At 40.7% G+C, this 21,833-nt stretch overlaps 1 protein-coding gene across 7 annotated transcripts; it reads right to left on the reverse strand.

Annotated features, from left to right (window-relative positions):
• Window positions 1-1,254: 1,254 nt before the first annotated feature.
• On the reverse strand, window positions 1,255-21,629 carry arfip2b (ADP-ribosylation factor interacting protein 2b). Of its 7 annotated transcripts, XM_054730849.2 has the most exons (11): window positions 21,291-21,629; window positions 20,793-20,865; window positions 19,524-19,657; window positions 15,188-15,235; window positions 8,960-9,068; window positions 8,642-8,698; window positions 5,598-5,713; window positions 5,277-5,498; window positions 5,040-5,197; window positions 3,723-3,897; window positions 1,255-3,620 (listed from the first exon to the last, which is right to left on the reverse strand). In XM_054730849.2, the coding sequence occupies exons 3-11, from the start codon at window positions 19,620-19,622 to the stop codon at window positions 3,465-3,467; spliced, it is 1,140 nt and encodes a 379-aa protein (XP_054586824.1). In that variant the 5' UTR covers window positions 19,623-19,657; window positions 20,793-20,865; window positions 21,291-21,629; the 3' UTR covers window positions 1,255-3,464. The 7 variants fall into 7 exon arrangements, with proteins under 7 accessions (XP_054586824.1, XP_054586823.1, XP_054586825.1 ...); XM_054730848.2 differs by lacking the exon at window positions 20,793-20,865 and having other exon boundaries at window positions 21,291-21,626; XM_054730850.2 differs by lacking the exons at window positions 15,188-15,235; window positions 20,793-20,865 and having other exon boundaries at window positions 21,291-21,622.
• Window positions 21,630-21,833: the final 204 nt, after the last annotated feature.

Genomic DNA, 21,833 nt, shown 5'->3' on the forward strand with positions numbered 1-21,833 from the left:
CACACACACACACACACACACACACACACACACACACACATATATATATATATATATATATATATATATATATATATATATATATATATATATATATATATATATATATTGTTTTGAGAGCATTTTTGTTGGTGGATTCTGATATTGATTTTATGTACACATCCTTAAAAAAATGACAGAAATATGGCGTTTTGTTGGTAAACTTACATTTATGAATAAAGAATTTAGCTAAGAGTATTAACAGATTTATCATAAAAAACATTTATCATTCTTCATGGGGAACTTAAAGAAACAGAATAAAACATTTTCCCATCGTAAAGAAAACTCGCTTAAAATATGGACAGTAACAAACCTGCTAAATTCCTTCCAGAATCTTTGTGTAAAAGAACAGCACCAAAAAAGATGTGTCACAGTTTCTGGATGATCCCCACAGAAAGTACAATTTGTATTTATGTGCCTTTTAAATTTTACCATGTATGACTGGCTGGATCACATTTATGTAGAAGTTTAAATGAGACTTCTTTCACCTTATTTACAATCAAATATTTCTGGGGGATCATCCAGACTGTCTTCCACTTGATATCTGGAACATATCGGTTCCAATGAGATATTATATACGGGAGAGAGACGGTATCTTTCTGGAATAAACTACGTATTCTCTTGTTGCTGTTACCAAGTTCTAGAGAAAAGCAGATTTTTCCTATTGATGACTCAACTGGATCAGGGAGAGTGACTGAGGTAGATATTGAGGTGAAGGTAGATATTGAGGTGACTGAGGTAGATATTGAGGTGACTGAGGTAGATATTGAGAAGGAAACGCCCTCTCAAGCGGAAGCCAGCCAGGTTTTGGTTCTACATCTTTTTCTTTCCGGCTGACAACCGTTTAGCGCGACAGAACACCGGCTCACTCCTACTTTGACTCGAAGACATGCAAACACGACACATGTTTCAATTCTGCCCTTCAAATGTACGAAAACAGCTAGCGAATTAGCCGAATACGATTAACCAGACTCCTCCCTTCTGCCGTGCGAATCATCATTTCTTTTTTTTATAATATTTGAATTGCTTTTATTTTCGATTTATTCATCATATTTAACTTTTCTCATGTACCATGTTCAGCGCCTTGGGCTTCCCGACAGGGTCGCGGAAGGCGCTTTATAAATAAAGCTTTGATTGATTGATTGATTGACTTCGAACCGAGTCACGGTCCGGCCAACTGTAAAGGAATGGACCCAATGAAAATCTACCAGGCAGTCGTCTCTTACGTCAGAATTTAATTAAATACATTTTCATGGTTGAATATAACAATTTGAAATGTCTAAATTTGAAAACATCGTTTTCTTTTCCATTTTCAATTTATAAGAACAAAACAAAGTTCAGTACAGAAGTTATGAACCAAAACGAAAACAGTTTATTTGAAAATTTGTACTTTTAATTTGAATAGATCTTCTCAGGTGTGAGGAATAAAATCAGAGTATCCACGACATGACTTAACCATAAATAGCTCATGTTCATCATCTGTACAATATCAGCTTGGTCTAGAAAACATTTGATTGTACACAAATAAAATATATAATTTTAGAAATCTTGCTCTTGGCAGCAATCTAAAGTCCTTTGTGAAATTTGTCAGGTCTGTCATATTTTTCCAAATATGGAACAAAATAAAAATGGCAATGTATTGCAATTGATCTTTAAAATTTAATGAGGACATTTAAAGGACAATTAGGGGAAAAAATGAATCACATTTCATTGATATTGCTTCATGACAGTCAAGCAGACCAGGAGCTGGCCGGTGTACTGTGGTTTAAGGTCACCACATCAAACTTAGATTTATATTCATGTCTGTAAAGGTGCAGCCCGTCTAAAAAATGATACCTTTAAAATTTCTTTCAGCCAGTTATAACACTTAGATCAGCATGACATCATACCAGCCCATGCAAGCTGAGAGGGAGAACGGAGCTTCAGTGTAAGAACACATATCTGCACCTGTACTACCTGCCATGCAAGTACAAAGACAAGAAGCAGGAAGAATGACCGACCCGATAACTGAAGAAAATCCCATCGTACAAACATTCAATCAGCTTCTTTTCATCACACTTAAGCAGTTTGATCTTAATCATTTACTATTGAAGCAGGTCAGTCAGCGATCTGGTTATCCTGAGCTGTTTTTTTAATAAATTGTCATCTTATAAAACGGTCATAACCAAACAGTTCTAGTGTGAAACAGAGATCAACACAATACGTACAGAGACAATACTTAAATGAAAGATTGTGTGCTAATGCTAATGGAATAGTTGCAACAGTCGCTCACCGTCTAGTAAAATCATTAGTGTTATCACAAGCCCAGATTAATTAAGATTTAATGCTAACGTAATAAAATTAGTAACAGATTGACAGGATCATCTTCAGTGTGAAGAAAGATAGACAGACATTCTAGGTGTGGCCCCGAGTAATCACACATTTAAGACCGATAGAATAAAAAAAAACATTAAAGAATAAAAAATGTTTCCCTATGATTCATACACTTCATTAACGGTTTTATAAACCCCACTTTAAAGGAAATGAGTACATTCCACAGTCAAGACCAATCAAAGATGCTTAAAAAACTCATGTAAACAAAATAAGAGTCAACGTCCAAAACAAACATCACTAACTCTTTGGGTAAATAAAGCAGAAATGACCCAGACTAATACTTTGGAAAGCTGTGGCAGTGTTCCTTACATGATTGTTGCATTTGTCTAAGAATGTTGATAAAGTCGGTCACTAACACACAGCACAGATGTCAAAGTAGTCAAAATTAGAAAACAGAATCATAAGTTTTTATTACTCAAAACTACATACGCCGTAGTGTTTTTAGGTCTATTTTTTCGTGATTTAATTTGAAATGTACATAGATATATATGGTTCTATATGAAGCCTCTTCATTTAGTGTGGTCAACGTTCTTGCAGAGATAAAATCGGCTCATAAATAGGCACAGTGGGAGAGACGATGGTTGGAAGGGTCAAAGGAGACAGGAGTTAGAGGTTTTAATCACTTCATTTTCTTTCTTTTACATTTGAACTGGGAGACCAACTCCGTCTGCACTGGGATCACTTGAGGAGTACCACGACCAACACAAGCTCACAGTAGAATCGTGTCTTCAACGGGAGAGATTAGGTCAGGTGGATGAGAACGGTTACTATAGAAACGAAGCACAGAGAGGTTAAGGTGGAGCAGTAAAGTTGGGAAAAGAGGCACATCAAAGGCCCCTGAAGGTTCGTAAAATGAGCCACTCAAGTTTTCTCCTGCGTTTAGCACAAAAACCAACTAAAACCTTCAAAACACCAGTTCGCTCATCAGGTCAAAACTCTTCATATCTTCACCAAATGTTTATTGTGCGCATCCTTCTGGTGTGGCCCTCTGTAAGTTTGGGACTTGAGCAGGTAACAAGTGAAGGTGGCTGCTGGAAGTCCTGCAGGGCGTCTCATTGCTCCTCTAACCAGGAGGGCTTGTCAGCTCCCGGGGGCCTCAGCTTTACGTTAAACTGCTTCAGAGTTTGCTCCAGCTGCTGCTGATTGCCTGCAAAGTATGCTGAGATTGCATTATGGAAGAGCAGGAGCTGCTTGTGCATTACCTTCACCTGGGACAGAAAGCCACGAAAATCGATTGTTGGATTTTTATAAAACAACCAAAAGTGTAAAAGCCCAGTTAATGATGCCACAGATGTGCAAAGCCAACTGACCTTATTCTCCTCCAGAAACTTGAGTTTAATGGTAACGTCCGAGCGAAGGCGTTCGTACTTTTCTTTATGAACTTGGTACTGTTGCTGAGCCGCATCAATCCTCGCCATGGCAACAGCATCTCTTGGACCCAGACTGAGTTCCTCAAGGTCTGACCGGTAGGCATCAAACTCCAGTCTAAACGCATAAAAATAAAAGTGTTATAAATACTGTTGCTTAAATAAGAAAGGACACAATTACAAGAAACAGCATGAGCGTCAGTAACCCACAGGTTATGCATATGCCAACAGCTTTAATCAGTAAGTATTATATAGATGTGGGTACCAGAGGAGCTCAAGGACATGCACCTGCAGATGACAACTAACTACAATAATCTGGATGTTGGCACATTCATGGATATGATTTTGGTTGGTCGGAACAAACAGGGGTTGCACAACGGCTTTCGTAACCTTTATAACTGATATTTGGCCCAATAAATGATCCTAGACTGCACATGATAAATACAATTATTTCCTCAGATGGGATAAATACGTTTTGGTGGATTCTTATTAAATAAGGCCCTATTTTAAACAAATATTGTACAAATAACAAATCCAGTAAATAAACATGAGAACAAATTAATTTTACTGAAGATTTGACACTCAAACAGCCAGGGGTGGTAATTATATAAAGACATGCATAAATTCACATATAGGAATTATTTAGGGTTGCTCTTCTGTTAGTAGAGTCTGATGTGGATTTTAGTGGTTAGCTGGTTATAAAAATAGGGCACAATGTAGTTTGTCCGAATGGAGTTGCCGTAGCGTGATGCCGTTGGCAAGCACAGAGCACATCTGGTGAAGACACCGTTTCTACCAGCATTACCAGTGTGGGCTTCCATCCTGAGCCTCGGGAATTTGGCGATTGTGTCCAAACATTTCAGCATTTTTAGTAAAAAAAGAAAACCTAGATAAAAATTATTTAATTAAGAATCCCTGAGGAAAATCTGAACTTTACAACTTATTCTGCCAGCTGATGTGGATGTGCTAAACCCCCCTCACAGAAACAGAGTATCCTTAGCTTCATGTTTTGTGCCAATAAATAAATAAAATAGTTTATAAAGGTTTGACCACTTGGGGGGTGGGTGGGGGGGGGGGTGGATTCCCATTTTAACCACACAACAAGACCAATGTCCTTTTGACAGCTTGAGTGAATTTGTCGTCTCGTTTAAACATTCAAATGTTTTAGAGTAAAATGATCAATCTAAACGTTTTTAGCTCGTTTCTTTACCTAGGATTGTTTTGCTCTCCAAACATCATACCGTTTTATCACGCACTAACCTTGCATTTTCATACATCTTGATAGTCATTAGGGTGTCCTCCATAGTCTTGTTGACTAATGTGTTGATGCTGGACACAAAGAAGTTAATAGCACCCAGTAAAGTCTCCCCATTCTTGCACAGCAGCTTCTGAGTCTCTGCGTTGTAGCCAAACTCATCCTGGAAAGTCAGAAGACGTCTAAATGTTGGTTAAATCAAACCTAGCAAATACAAAAGTTTTTCTATGTTTAAGCCTCACCCGTAACTCTGGAGATTTCTGACTGAGATCAGCAAAGGTGTCCCCCAGTGAGTGCTGCGTCTGCACCATGTTGTAAAAATGATTGGTCAGAGCTTGGGCCAACCTCAGCACATTTTCATATTTCCTTTTCGTGTCCCTCAGCAGCTCAATCTGGGCCTCCAATTCTAGATCCACAGTCCGCGAACCCCGTCCAAATCGCTCAGAGATCATCTGTTTTGTACACTAAAACAAGAAGACAGGTCACACGGAGACCTCGCCAACACAAACTCTTTCAGATCCCGCGTACAAGGCAGGATTACTCCAACACATCCTCTCCGATACCTTATAGGTGTTCAAACTCCATTTCCTCATTGCTTCGATTTTCTCCACAGCGACGCCGCGGGTTGTTTCTTCAGCTGCCATTGATGAGCTGCTGCTGCTGTGGTGCATGTTGGGACCTGAGACGACGATAACTGTGTGTTAAACAACAAGCTAAACTATCAGATGGAGCTAGATATGCTAAAGCAGAACAAATCAGACATGTCTGACTATTGCTGAAAGAGCCTTTTGTGGAGGAAAGACCAAAGATGGACTCCATAAACCAAAACCAGATTAGTGTGACATGCACTTTGACACAAGGGTGTAAATTAATCTACAACGATCAGAAACAGGAGAAACCACCTCAGTGGGACAGACACCAGTTTTAAAGGACTCTGATGAAATTGTGCTAATTCTAGCATATTTGTTGTGTTGAAACACACAAAAACCATTGAGCTGACCAACACACGGTAACTTGGTGTTTGTGGGACTAGTCCATCAGGATGTATGGGAAAACCTGCTTTGGGGAACGTTACCTTACCTGGCCTTCATACGCAGGTCTATGGAAGCTGATGGGTGGTCAGTAAGCAGACTCCAAAATAAAAATGACTTATGGTTGAAATAAAGAAGGGTGCAATGAGACGGAGTGTTGTTGCATTTAGATTTGGAGTTTTTAAATCAGTAAACCAATTATGTGAGGAGAAAAAAGGAACTGTACATGAGTACACTATATGTAGCAAATAAATATATTTAGGGGATCTTACATCACATACTGAAGAAGCGACTGACAGAGAATTGAGTTGGAGGAGAATTTAGCTTCGGACAACAGGATTTAGTCTTACTTCCTGATATTTGGACATCTCCCCATCCTGCCTCTGACGAACAGCAACACGGTCCTACCACCGACTGGGTTTGCTTAGAAGTGTTGATGTTTTATCTAGGGCCCAACCGATATGCCTTTTTTGGGACCGATACCGATATAAAACTTTTAACAAAGGCCGATAGCCGATATAATGGCCGCTAAATCTCCCTCACAAAAATAAATAAATAAATAAATTTCCTAAGTTTAAACCCTTCATTCTCTGCCTTTTAGATGCAAACTTATTTCTCTATTACACACCAAAGAACTGTCTCCATAACTCACTAGGGTTTCCCAGTAATGCAAATAAGATTTATTATTTAGCAGGTCTCAAAAACAACAGAACACACAAACTCAGTCACAGCATAAATCTAACATTCAAGTGTTCTCTGTGGTTTCCACAAATACATTTTAACTTAAAGGAATATTCCACCACTCAGTAAAATTGTGTCTTGTTAAGATTCCCCAGAGTTAGACAAGTCAGAAAAAGCATTTTATAACCAGCCCAACATGATCTGGCAGCAGTTGGTTTTCTTAGTTTAGCATAAAACAACGTAAGTGAATTCGCATACAGTGTAGTGTTTTTTATGTAGGTGAATGCAAGCCTTCCCTTCCATCGCTTTATGCTAAAACAACTGGTTACAACATGTTTTCTCTGACTTAATTAACTCTGGGGAATTTAACAACACACACACGTTTAGGGACAGAAGATCCCTGTAAGAATATTAAAATAATAAAAATGCAGCAATAAATAAAACGTAACACTTGTGCTTTGTAACAAAGTAACACTGTGTGGAAGTTAGCTTGGTGAACTTATTCACCCTGGACAGGAAATAATTGCACATAAGAAACATAAATAAGAATAAATTAAATAAAAGTTCCAAAACAATAATTTGTGTTCAAAGTTCAAAGGAGTGGAGCCACACAACATGAGTTCATAAAGCTGGTCCCTCAGGAGGCCCTTTGGCGGGAACTTCCTGAGTATGGGGCACCAGGCCCTCTGATACGGCCTATTAGGTCCCTACATGATGTGTCAAAGCTTGGTCTGCATTGCCGGCAGTAAGTCGAGCTCGTTTCCGGTGAGAGTTGGGACTCCGCCAAGGCGCCCCTTTGTCACAGATTCCGTTCATCACCTTTATGGACAGGATTTCTACGCACAGCCCAGGTGTTGAGGGTATCTGTTTTGGTGGCCTAAGAACTGAGTCTGCTTTTTGCAGATGATGCGGTCTTGTCGGCTTCAAAAGAAAAAGCTCTCTGGCTCTCACCGGAACGGTTCGCAGCAAAGCGTGAAGGAGCTGGGTTGAGAATCAGCTCCTGTCCAGTTGTAGCGATCTGTCGTGGTGAGGAGACAGCTGAGCCAGAAGAAAAAGCTCTCAATTTACCTGTCGATCTACGGCCTATGGTCACTAGCTTTGAGAAATAACTGAAAGAACGAGATCGCAGATACAAACAGCAGAAAAGTGTTTTCTCTGCAGGGCGGCTGGGTGAGAAGCTCAGTCAACCTCTAATAAATACACCTGAAAACATTTCTTACCTTTAGTTCAAACCTCCTTGCAATATTAGAGTAACTCATTTTAATGTTTTGATGATACGTCATTTCCTGTCAGGTTTACAAATAATACTGCATATTACATATTTATTAATACTGAGAGGCACAATTTCAAACTGTCAGCATTCATTTTGGTATTTTCCATTAAATATTTTTATTAAAATAAATGTAACTATAAAGTTTTATTGATCCTAAGTGTGAAAAGTGAATTTCACATATTTCTTTAGTTTCAATTTTCGATAAAATTTCTTTTACAGAAATTGAAAATGATTGAATCAGAAGATAAATATTTAGACTAAAATTAAAAAGAACTGTAGACAAAAGACTAAGACTATTACACTAACCTTTCTTATCAAAATTAACACTGTGCTAAAGGAAAAAAAAAGATCGTCAGATGTGATTTCAGCTCGTTTGTTCTTCTGAAAAAGAGAAATGTGATAGAAAAGAACAGAAAAGCGTCCTCCCAATCACCTAAAAATAATATGCCCAACTAGTAACGAGAGCCAATTTCCAAAATGCGACATCCACCATGACAAAAATGATTAAAAAAAAACCAGGAAGACATTTCGTTTCTCCAATAAGAATAATCATATAAACACTTTTTTGCGTCCCATTTTAGAAAGGAGCTCCTCATTATTAGTAAAATTAAGTTTAAGCCACCTAATCCAGTTACAGGTATCCTTTTGTTAAACTCAGGATTGTAGTGCACAGCAGGGCCTGAGGAAGAGAGGTGGAAAAACACCAACAAAATAAAATAAGTCGTGATGGTTAGTGTGATCCCTTCTAAAACTACCTATAATAGCAATGTTACATAAGACTTGGCTGTGCTGTAGGGCTTAATTCCTGAGGCGATCAGACAAATGCACCCACTGATCAACTCCAACAGTTTAATCCATCCTCAAACACTCAGAAAGCCCACTTCCTGGTTCATTTCAACCATGCAGTGAAGGATAATCTCAGAGCAGCGTAGAACTCTACCTTTGATTGAGCTGGTGGGAATAATCCCCTCTGCTGTTCCTCCATAGCCTCCAGAGACGATGCTCGTCTCGTTTAGATTCGGACCCGACACCATCACCTGCTGCAGGTCCTGCAGAGTTGATCAGTGTGAAACAGGAACAGCAACAACAAGAGGAGGCGGGGTTAGGGATGGGTAGGGTGAGGATTATGACTCAAGTGTTAAATTATGTTAGAATTATAGTTTGAAAGCACAGGACAAAAATTACTGTTAAAGCAGCAATCCAGAGTTTTCCCTCTTTCAGGAATTATGTACGACTATTTTAGAAATCCACAAAAGTGATACTCATCCTGTACTGTGGTATTATGTAGGATATATGTCTTTTTTGCCATTTCTCTGCCTTCTTAAAATTCCCATGCAGCAATGTAGGTAACACCCTTTGAAAAAGTCTGCAGGTGTGGGTAAAGGGTGCAAAAGGGGTCAAGCCAAGCTCCACACTTGAGAATTGGGACACTACGCATCTCATCACTGGATGGGAACGCGCATTTAAAGGGTGCAAGTGTGCAAGTGTGAGTACAGTAATCTCTCGCTACTTCGCGGTTCGTTCATCGCGGATTCGCTGCTTCGCGGATTTTTTCTTTGGAGCATTTTTCAGGGAGAATTCGCAGATTCGCGGTATTTTTCACTGATTCGCGGTATTTTTCTATGCGAAATAACAAGAAATTCTTGTTTTTTTCCATCAATTTCATCATAAAATTCACTTTTTGCAATAAAACTAAAAAAAAAACAAGTAAAAAAAATTTCTTGAGTTTTACCCACAAAAAGAGAATGTGATCATACGATAATTCAATATAGTACTGTATGTCAGACAGGTCGGCTGGAATCGGGAGTTGGGCTTGTAGGGAGCGTGGTTTCACAGACGCGGAAGTGATAGCGTCAGTGAAACGCCGGCTGATCTAGGAAACCCCCGAGCGTTCGAGCGTCAACGAAGTGACACGGAAATGCCGGGCTTTCCAGAAGTAAGTAAGATAACTTACTATGAGCTGATAGTTCGTTGGATTGATCGGTAGGTTGGAAACTCTGATCATGAATCTGAAGAAACGATGACTGAGTGGTGAGCTGGAAAGGCGACTTCCGTTTATAGCCGCGGTTTGTGACGTAGGTGCAACGTGGAGGGAATCCCCGCGAGGGGCATGCTGGGAGTCCCTACTTCGCGGATTTTCACCCATTGCGGCCAGGTCTGGAACGCATCTACCGCGATAAACGAGGGATTACTGTAATGGGACTGGGCCAATGACGTGTGTCATTAGTAGGACTGGGTGATATGGCCTAAAATCAATAACACGATATATTGAGGATTTCACCTCGATAACGATAAATGGACGATAACTACAGGTATGCGCAGAAACAAAAGTTGTCCACTAGATGGGGCTGTCACATGTATTACACTGAGTCACATTTTTATGTGGCTCAAGGTGGTACAGCTTCTTAAAGGGACATGAACATTGCCAACCTACACACATCTTTTCATTTTTTTAGCATCAAATGTATTGATATGGGAAAAATTATCTTATAAGAGTCAGAATTTTCGATAACGATACATTTTCAAATTGTTGTCCAGCCCTAGTCATTAGTAACTCGTTCTTCCCCTGATCACTGTTTTCTCATATCCTGGCTCTTCCTTATAGAGTCCAAAAGATTCTTCACTCAAAAACTATTTTTTACTTATTTTTGAAAATGATTGGTCACTGAGTTTTTCATGCAGGCTCAACATGAAAATAGTCTCCTACACTTACCTGCTGCATTAGCTCCTGATAAAAACAGACGATGATACTCTAGGACTAGAAAAGCATCTACGTCACATTTTCACTAACATTCATCACCCATCTTAGCTCCCAACAGGGAAGGCTGTTGTTGGTTTTGCGTCCAGAAAACAGCGGAGAACATTGCAGCTATAAGAAGCTAATCGTTAGCATCAGCAACGTTGCAAGTCAGCGGTAGAGTCACAAAGCTATTAGCTAATCCGAGGTGAGATGTCCAAATACCAGGAAATAAGACTCCAAAATCCTGTCATCTGAAGCTCTTCTCTGATCTGGCTATCATCTAGTTCCTGACATGGGCACACCGGAGCTTTTCCTTGCCAGATTAGTACTCACAGGTCATTCATTCTTACTAGAGACCATTGCAAATGTAATAAAAGTTTGAGTAAAGGACCTCTTTAAGATCTAAAATCTCTCCTATAAGAGTCAGTTCATCCCGCTGCCATCCTCAAAATAAATGAGCAAGATTGGAATTTCTTAGGAATGCACAGTTATGAAAATTTGGGCCAATAGATATGAATACTGCTGCTGTTATGGTTGATAGCTGATATTATAATAATTATATATAATTAATAACTCCGGGTCGGGGGAGAGGTCCTACCTCAAGTGGAGGAGTTTAAGTATCTCGGGGTCTTGTTCAAGAGTGAGGGTAGGAGGGATCGGGAGATCGACAGGCGGATTGGTTCGGTGTCTGCAGTGATGCGGACGCTGAGCCAGAAAGCCAGGCTCTCGACTTACCGGTCGATCTACGTCCCAATCCTCACCTATGGTCATGAGCTTTGGGTAATGACCAAAAGAATGAGATCGCGGATACAAGTGGCCAAAATGAGTTTCCTCCGTAGGGTGACCGGGCTCAGCCTTAGAGATAGGGTGAGGAGCTCGGACATTCGGGAGGGACTCGGAGTAGAACCGCTCCTCCTCCGGATCAAAAGGAGCCAGTTGAGGTGGTTTGGGAATCTGGTCAGGATGCCTCCTGGACGCCTCCCCGGGGAGGTGTTTGGGCATGTCCTGCCGGTAGGAGGCCCCCGGGTCGACCCAGGACACGTTGGAGAGGTTACATCTCCAATCTGGTCCGGGAACGCCTTGGGGTCCTGCCGGAGGAGCTGGTGGAGGTGGCCGGGGAGAGGACGGTCTGGAGCTCCCTAGTTGGGATGCTACCCCCGCGACCCGGACCCGGATAAGTGGAGGAAGACGACGACGATATATAATTACACAGATTTTAAATGATACATCCGTATACATTACTGCTGCTATTGCTGAAACATGACCAAAAAATTGCTGCATGCATGGCCACTCCCCTACCAGCCCGAGACAGATACAACAGTAGGGCTGCACATTATATCATAAAAATATCGTTATCGCGATATCAGCATGCACAATATGCATATCGCAAAAAACAGATAAATATTGCAATGAACGGTCAGCTCAAATGTTTGCAACACATGATGAATTCGGTCAATCAAATGGAAGCATGATGTTTTTTAACAACTAAATAGAGCTCTTCACCCATTTGCCAACTGGGTGGGTTCTCATAGGTTAGATGCCCGCCCCCGAGGCGGATGGCACTTAATTTTGATGTTTAGCAAACACCTGAGTTAGCTTTGTTCTGCTCTTTCTGCTGATTCTGCTTTTCCCTGGATCCACTGATTGCCTTTTCTCGTTTATTTTCTTTTCCCCTTTCCTCACATCTTTTGCATTTCTCATTTTTATGATTTTTTATTTCTTTGTTTTGATTATTATTGTTCCTGAGTTAAGTTTTTATTTATCACAAGTAATATCAAGTAATATCATCATCGCAATATTAATCATTGTTATCGAATATCGCAGGTTTTCCTAATATCATGCAGCCCTATACAACTGCAACTAGATTGAAATAAATATATGGCCAATACGATGCATCCCTAGGAGTTTTTATTTTTAAGCAATGAGACAACATTCTTCTTTTTTCCATTTTCATATATGGAATTTGTTTTTTGTGCAAACAGTTAATGGAGACTACTACTACTAGTTTTAAAATGATTTAATCTAGAAATGGATTCATGTGGACGTAGCCTGAAAGTTTACCCCAAAAGAGGTCTTTTCTCCTAAGACAGGCTTCACTTAAGCTTTGCATCCAGAAGGAAATGCTCCAAGGAGCCACAAGTTCCCACTTTTCATTTTCAATCTGCCTTTAACTCAAGTAGCAAACATTAAAGAAGCTTCAAGCAATGCATGAAAGAGAGATGCTTTCTAGACACATTTCTCTTTGAGGAAATATATCAAACTCATTGGATATTAAAGTAAAAAACAGTTTTAAGAGCAAGTCTGTTAGGAAATGCTAACTCAAGCCTGATGCATGCTTCTCCGTCTGCGTCACTGTGGAGACACGCAACGTCCTTGCGGGCCTGCCAGAGAGCTCCGCAAGGACGGACAGAGCCGAGCTCTCTTTTCTAAACATCCGTCAGTCGAGATGGACAACGCAAGCTTGTGATTGGTCAAGACGCCACTGTCGTCTACACCGCCGCCACTGTGCCCTCAAAAACATAAAGAGAGCCGAGGATAACTAGCGACAGACACGGAGAAGCTTGAAGAATACCTCGCGAAAAAACTCTAAAAATATGAACGTTTAATTCCCCCGTGACTGGAGGAGTGAAAAGATGCGCAGCAAGCGTTTTATTTGTGGACGGAAATGACAGGAAACGTGGGTTTAGAGGTGGGGAGCGCATGGAGAGGTGGAGGAGAATGAGAGACAAATATGTCCGTGTTAAAAGTCTCTTATATACAAAAAAACACAATATAAACACACTATCTTGGACCGATACATGACAGGATACCACAGAACAGCGCTACGCCCTCTGTTGTCCTGCCGGGGAATTGCTTTGCAACACTCTCCAGGAGACGGAGAAGTATGAGAGCAAAACGCTTCCGTCAATACGTGCGCGTCTGTCCCTTGCGGAGCTGACGGAGAAGCGTGAACCAGGCTTTAGCCCACAGCAGCTTAGGCTGAAGGAAATTAGCTTCTTCCTTTCCTTTTAACTTTCAGAAATTTTAAATGAGCTAAAAAACAAAATATTAGGTTAAAACAGAAGCAATTGGACATCAACAACACAGCATTAATATGACCGGTTTAGTAAGACGTCTGTATTTGTTTTGTTAGTACTTAGCTAAACCCAGTGTTGCCAACTCGGCGACTTTGTCACTGTTCCTAACGACTTTTTGACCCCCCTCAACGACTTTTTTTCCAAAGCGCCTAGCGACAAACTTAGCGACATTTCTCAGGACCCGTTGCTACTTTCTGTAGAACTTTCATGTAGATATTCCCTACAGATTAGCAACAAAGAAACCGTTTGCACTCTGAACCGTTCTTCCTGGAGTAAGGAAAGAGAACGATAATCTGCGCATGTGCACGAGGACTGACCAATCATAAACCGTTTTCGGCCGGTCTGATTCGCTGAAGCTGCAGAGCTGGAGACCGCCGATTTACGTCTGCTGCTTTCATATTGCTGCAGGCTCACGCTTCTACTAGAGACGGTGCGGGCGTCAACCTGCCATCTCTGGTTCTGCAGCCGTCAGACACTTTGGTTTTTCCTGCATTTGGCAAATAAAGTCATCGGGAGTTTCAACTACCGTCCCGTTTACACACGCACCTCTGTGGCTCATCTGAATTTCCTTCAGTGACACAGGGATGGTTATACTATGAGACACCCGCTCCCTTTTGCTCGGAGCGCCGTTATTATCACGATGGAGAGAATACACAACAGAGAAGTTGAGAAACTATGAGGTGTAAAAAAAAACAGCTTTTTTGGAAAATGTCTGTGAGAATGAGGAGAGCAGGAGGTCTGAGTTATATCCTACAACAGAACTGTTTGGATCACCACACCATATCTGTTTTAATGCCACTTTATTGGTAGTTTTGGAATTTATTGTACATATCAAAGCAATTTGGGCCATTTTAATCATACTAATTAATAACTTTAACATATAACATAGTATTTATTTTCCTCCCTTTTAGTCCTATTATATATATATATATATATATATATATATATATATATATATATATTAGATGCCATAGGGAAAACGAACGTTAATGTGGCGTGATGACGTCACCAATATGTAAATAAGCACGTGACGTCATCTGGCGACATCTAGTGACTTTTGGGGGGAACTTCAGCTACTTTCATTCAAAAACAGTTGGCAACACTGGCTAAACCTGCTAAGACATTAAAGGATCAGACACCATTAAAGTGAACACACACACACACAAAGTAGGTCAACAAACACTATGATGACACAGTCTAATTAATGAAAGGAGTTTTCTTGTTGAAAGTGTTAGCCATACGTTTGTTAATACAAGTCAACTGAGATTTTCTCTCAGCAGCTTTGGAAGCAACAGCAGAACAGAACTACACACCAGCACCACAAACCCAAATGCACAAATGGCCTGCTCACCCTGGTGCCTCTGGAGCTCTCATTTAAGCTCCACTGCAGCTTTGCAGCCTGCAGAGATGAAGGTACATGAAGGAATGGGGGTGGGGGTCGACAAACAACAAAAAAAAAAAAAACAAAAGAGACAAAAAGAAAAATCCATGACTCAAATTATGCAACAAGAATCAAAAGAAAGTTACCAGACAGCAATGAGGCTAAATGGAGAGCAGTGATGACTGATATTACAAGTCAGCTATCTGTTCTCTACAGATGGCTGAACTTTTTGAGTCAGCAACATTCAAGATGGCCACCATAGATGATCAGCATTAGCAAAAAGGCTACAACTCTTTCAGTTTTACACATAGTTTACACATAGCTAATATTTGGTGTGGTGGCAGCTTTTGCCAACTCCTTCCAGACATCTGGCATGAAAGGTGGCAGAAAATATTCAATCCTACAGCAGATACTAGATAACAGTACTACTGACTAAAATTAATCATGGCTGGTGATTTAACGTTGGTGTAGGTACCAGATGTGTCTGGGTGCCATACTGGCTTGGGGCCCTGCGCCTGCCAATGACGCTAAACTGCAGCAACGCCGTTCCGACAAACTACATCGCCCCTTACTTTTTAAACCAGCTAAGCAATAAAATCAACTAAGAAAACAATTGTCAGACCATGCATGTATTTATATAAGTACCACCACCACCCATGGCTGTTTGTATGAGTGTTAAACTCTCCTGTATATTTCATTTGTTCATGGTGTCGTGTGTTTGTTCTGTTATTTAAACTAGTGCCCTATTTAAGAAGAATCCTCCAAAATATATTTTTCCTAGGGCTGGGCGATATGGCCTCAAATCTACATTGCGATGTAATCTGAAGAATGTGCGATGACGATATATACTGCAATATATTTTTTCCTTTGTTTATATATGTCAAAATGGCATGCTTTAAAAAAATCCTCATATGTAAAATATATTGCAGCAGAATAAAGACATCCAAAAAGTGTAGAATGCTCCTCCTCCTCCTGCTACATGCTTGCTGTCACTGCCATTCTGTTGTTCCAATGTCGGCTCGGGTGCACATCTTAGGTCTAGTCCACACGTAGCCGGGTTTTTTAAAAACGAATATCCGCCCCTCCAAAAACTTGCATCCACACCACCTCGTTTAAAAAAAAAACTCTGTCCACACGTACCCGGATAAATACGTTGTTAAGGACATGCCAGACCTGTAGGTGGCAGTACTTCCCCCATCTTAACCTCGTCCTTCGTCTGTGGTCTTCCTTCGTCTGTGGTCTTCCGCAAGGAGCAGTAATTCCGCTTGCAAAAACAAACAAGCAAAAAGCGCTTGGACAATTGATGGATCGGATAGTGACAGAGCGCAGCTCTGAGGGCATCCATGATGCCGGCTAGTTTAAACACAGGTCGCACATGTGATGTCAGCATTTTTTTGTCACGGAAAGTGACGTTGCGGACCTTAAAACTCCGGTTTTGTCTGTCCACACGCAGACACCCAAAACGGAGAAAATGCAGATCTTCACTTTGGCCGGAGTTTTTAAAAAGATCCGTTTTCGTGTGAAAAAACTCCGTTTTTGTGTGGATGACAGGCCAAAACGTAGAAAAACATCTACGTTTTGGCAGATCCCCGGCTACGTGTGGACAGGGCCTCTGACTTTGTTGTTCCAATGTTGGTGCGTTTGCACATCTTAGTGACATCATGTGTTACCGCGATATCGCGGTAGAGCCAAAAACGTATTACCCAATTTTATATCTTTTCTACCTTATATCGTTTATATTGCCCACCCTTAATTTTTCCCACGTGAGGAAATGAATTTGAGTATAGATAATTTTATGAGAAGAACTAAAATCCATGAGACCAACTAGCTTGAGCAGACCTGGCTACCCAAGAACATTAAATGCTAACCGATCTCCTGCTATTTGTCTGGACTGACCAAATTCTTCTAGGTAAATGTACCAACGTCCAGCCGATCATGTAGTGCGACGTTATTTAGTGCTTCTATTGTTGGATCTTCTTCACGCTGCAGCATCTGTTGATGTGGGTGACACACAGGTTCCTCTCGGCACACTTTGTTTACGGAGGCTGAAATGGAAAAAATAAAGAACCCAGAAGGAAAAGGCCCTACACCAGGCTCCTCACCAGCTGCTCAACAAGCAATAAAGTCATTTTATAAAGTCATCTCCACATGTACGACGGCTCCAAACTAAGAGCAAAATGACAGAAATCCATCTGATTTCAGAGCGTTGTCTCCCAAGGACAAAGCACTGCTGCCGTGTTGCCATGACAACTGGTGGAAACACAGGACCAAACAGTTCAGCTGAAACACAAACACACACTCAGCTAAACGGTGGCCTTCCTGTCAGCGATAGCTGAGAGGGCGGGGCCCCTTTCACATTTACAATCTGAGCAGAGACACAGTTTGATGAGCAAACAGCATTAGAAACAGCCCGAGTTCCTTCCAGGATCTTCACTGGGTTTGCATAACCGGGCGTGCCTTAAGATGCAGGAAGATAAATAATCTTTTCCCAAAAATCTACTTGGCACCATGTATGCAGGTCAGGCAGGAAAAGGGGATCAAATGTGAGTCCAACATTGAAGAATTTTAGTCTACAAGGATGCCAAGTAGGCCACGAGAGCTGCTAGAAGCAGAAAGTGGTTTCCATGGAGACATCTCAACACCTGATCTCTCTGTGGAGATGCTTGTGTGGAAAAAGTAAGCAAATGACTTGTGGCTTTAACAGAAAAACACTATTTAGGTCTGTTAGGAGTTGTGTGTGTGTGTGTGTGTGTGTGTGTGTGTGTGTGTGTGTGTGTGTGTGTGTGTGTGTGTGTGTGTGTGTGTGTGTGTGTGTGTGTGTGTGTGTGTGTGTGTGTGTGTGTGTGTGTGTGTGTGTGTGTGTGTGTGTGTGTGTGTGTGTGTGTGTGTGTGTGTGTGTGTGTGTGTGATGTAAAGAACAGGAAGACTTAGCAAATCATGTGACCCACAGTGTACTCTTAAAAGCAGACCGACTTTAGGAATAAAAGCTGAAATGTTGGATAAAATTATGAAAAATGCAAAAAAAACTGCAGTTGTGAATTTTATATTTCTGAAGGGAAGAGAATGCTAAAGATAAAAGACTTCATCTTCCTAACTGCGGTGTGATTTTATTGACAATTTGTGCCAAAAATTCCAAACTGTGTGAAAAAAATGAACCACATGAACGGATGCAGCTGCTCCAAAAGGGAGTTTCTGCTTTTTACATTTGTTTTCTGCCAAATCCTGCTCCTCACTTGCTGATATGACAGAAGTCCACATATGCGTGCCCTTCATATTTATGAAGCTTCACGAGCAGCACGCTCTCTGAATCATGTCCTTTTCTTTGTGTACAATCCCTCTGAGTCAGGATGCATCTCCAGGGGAGAACGTCCTGTAGAAAAAGCCCAGATTGCACGTTTTGTTCTGAATTTTTTTTCCTCTAGACTGAAAAAATTATTTGAGCATTACAAATCAGACAGTAAATTTTAGTTTTTTCCAGATTATAGGCTATGTGCAAACATTTTTTTGTGCATGTGTAACAGCTTTGGTTTCAGCCCTGGCCAGAGCTTTGCAGCAAATCAAATAAAAATGTACATGTAGGTTTCTAACTTGGCCTTTCCACTGGATGCGTAAGTGTCTCCCGACGTAAAAAGACGCCTTTTCCCAACAACACGTCCCTTCTCATCGGTAGGTTTGCAGAGACAAAACAAAAAGCAAAAGACTTCCATGCAGCTGGCCCTGCAAGGTTAAGAAATCACCTGGGAATTAAAAGATCACGAGTGATGTCAGACGTTCAGTTGATAAGAAGCAAGGACAAAGATGGCAGCATGTATCCAAAAAGGTTTGGTTTATTTTTTGGTCTGCTTACATTGGCTACAGAGGTTTCACACAAAATGGCGTTTTTATTTATTTATTTTTTTTACTAGTCAACTAGAAACCTGCTTTGTCTTATTTTGAAAGTTCCAGGAAGTTTTAAACTGCTTTTGTATTCTACTTCCTGTCTGGCTAGATCTGAACTGCAGAACTTGACGCGCTCTGAGAGTGCATCACGTAAAAATACACTCAAAGGGTAAACATAGTGCACCCATAACTAACATGGCAGCTGACTGCAGACATTAGGAGATGCGTCTGCTGGAACGGCAACAGAACTCTCTACAGAAAACCACCTCACAAATGATGAAATGTTGCGTCACGCTATATAACCTGCACTGCTTGCTTGGCAGACAAGAAACACCAACGGTTTGTTTCTGTAAAGAAAACGCTTCATCTAAAAACTGTTCAGGGTTGTCTAAAAATATTACAAGCAGCATAAAGTCAGCTGACCCACCTGTTCAAGGCCATCATCCTCTGCTAGGGCTCCTGTGTCACCGTTACTGTTGATGGGGATCTCCATCGTGGCAGCTTTACTCATAATACCGTCGGTCATGATGCACAATATCCAAGAGGCAATGGGAGGAAAGGCTGTGTGAAAATAAGGTGAGAATAAAAAACAGTGAGGCCAAACTGTGGCTTGTATAAAGAAGCTTAATTAAAACAACCAAATCAAAGAGCAGATGGGAATAAAATTATCACAAATCAGCGCAGAGGTGGTGTTCAAAGAGCAAGATGCACGCCCTCCACGCAGACAAACCCTCACAAAAAAATCGATCCATCCAAATGAAGTGGACACTCAATCAGCAGCCTGTTTGTTAGCTGCTTTCTAAAAGGAACAGATGCAAGATGTTTACATTAACGCTGAAATTATTCTAGCAGGTCAAACTCATTAAGCCAGTTGGACAAAAAATATCAACAAATCAAAAATCAAGTTTGACTAAATGCACAGGATTCCTACAAATGTTGGAAGATGCTTGTTATTGTATTGTTGCTTAAGGCAACCCAGCCTTTAAACATCTGAGAAGCAAATACGTGTAAAAACTCAAAGTACTTCTGAGTGACGTGTCATGTTTTAGACTCCAAAACCAAAGACATGAGACCTTATTTTGCAGAAAAACTGCTAATAAAGCATAATTATGTTTTCTTTTTCTTTTTTTTTTAAGCTACATGTTTAAAAAGTGCCATGCCTGATCTGTGGTTTGCCTTTTAGGTTGAGAAAGATGTCACCCACAAGGAATTCAGGCTCATAACTTAACCAGTGTGTGGTTTGAATCATTTCACTGAATCGTTTGTGGGAAGCAAAGCCGAGTTAATGGATGTCTGAAATTTAAAATGAGATAATCCAAGAAAAGTGATCAACAATTCCACAAATGTGTCATGAATAATGGTATAATCAAGGATTATGGGCAAATAACCTGTTTGAAATTAATTCTGTGTAATCTCCCAAAACTCCTAGACGCATAATTTACCCCAAAGAATCATCTAATAAATACATTTACTGATATAAATGGGAGTTTCCAGGTTTCTGTGAGTCCAATCACAAACTAGAACACCAGAGATGTTGTATAAAGATAAAGGTGCCATTGAACGTGTTTACATTGGGTCTAACCCCGCCTAAGGGTTGTTCCATCATGACCACACAGCTTGTCATGTCCAAACTGTTGATTTAACACGTGAGTAGCAAAGTTGCCTTTTCATGCAGAACTCAACAAATTCAGCGCACCTTAAGAGCTTTGACACGTGCTCTTTTCTTCTTTGCTTATCCTACAGCGTGTTTGGAAGTGCCATGGACAAACCTGTGAATAAATAAATGAATAAAGCTACATTTTCTGTAAATAACTGCACTTGATTTCTGACAAACATAAAGGTCAGGACCAGAATCCAGTGCCTGATTAGAAGCAGGTGCGCCAGCGCAGGTGCAGCTACGTTTTCGGCATACAGAAACGAATAATTCGGTTAGCAAAATCTACATCTGATAAAAGCTCTTTATATTCTAATGAGGTAATTTTTTATATATTTTATTAAGGCTAAGATTAAACTGCTTTCCCAAGGGCCTACTTCCATACATACACCCAACAGCTGCTGAAAAAAGCTGGTTCAACTGGTTTATATTTGTCAAAATATTCAGAGAAAACAGAGAAACCTTGTTTGTTTACTAAGTGCAAAACTGCATCTTACAGCTGAAACGTAAAAACGCCACTGACAGATATTTTTGACTTACCCTTGTTAATACAGCACTCTTAGTAAAGCTAATGCAAAAGCTAACGGGAGAGCATCCCAGTTGAAGCAGGGCTAGCAGCACAAATGTTGTGCTTCCGGTCACGCGAAGGTGAAAAAAGGCCAAAAGGAAACTTTTGTTAAAAAGTGTCAGTGTTACATGTCCAGGTAGTGGATGACTCTCCGCGCCTGTCTCTGCGTAAATATTCGTGTCCTTTCTATTGAAGCCCGAGAAATGCTTTGCGGAAGTGACGATATCGCGGAGATCTTTTTTTCTTCCCTAGACTCGATCAACAGATCGTCTATTAACAAGAAGAAGAGTTGCTATTCACTCTTCACAAGTCCAGATGTTGCCAAAATGTCAAGAACAGGGGTGGAAAAGCTCACATTCACAATGGGCCAAACAGGAAAAACAGGGACGGTGTCGGTACAGGATCTGCTCGGGTGCAGGATCGGCTCGGGGTCCTTCGACTGCCGATGACGACACATTACTGTAAATCTACTCTTTCACACATACGTTTTGGAAAGACATCAGCAGTTTTGTTAA

Source organism: Nothobranchius furzeri, chromosome 10, assembly GCF_043380555.1.
Source record: "Nothobranchius furzeri strain GRZ-AD chromosome 10, NfurGRZ-RIMD1, whole genome shotgun sequence".
In the NCBI taxonomy this organism is placed as follows: domain Eukaryota; kingdom Metazoa; phylum Chordata; class Actinopteri; order Cyprinodontiformes; family Nothobranchiidae; genus Nothobranchius; species Nothobranchius furzeri.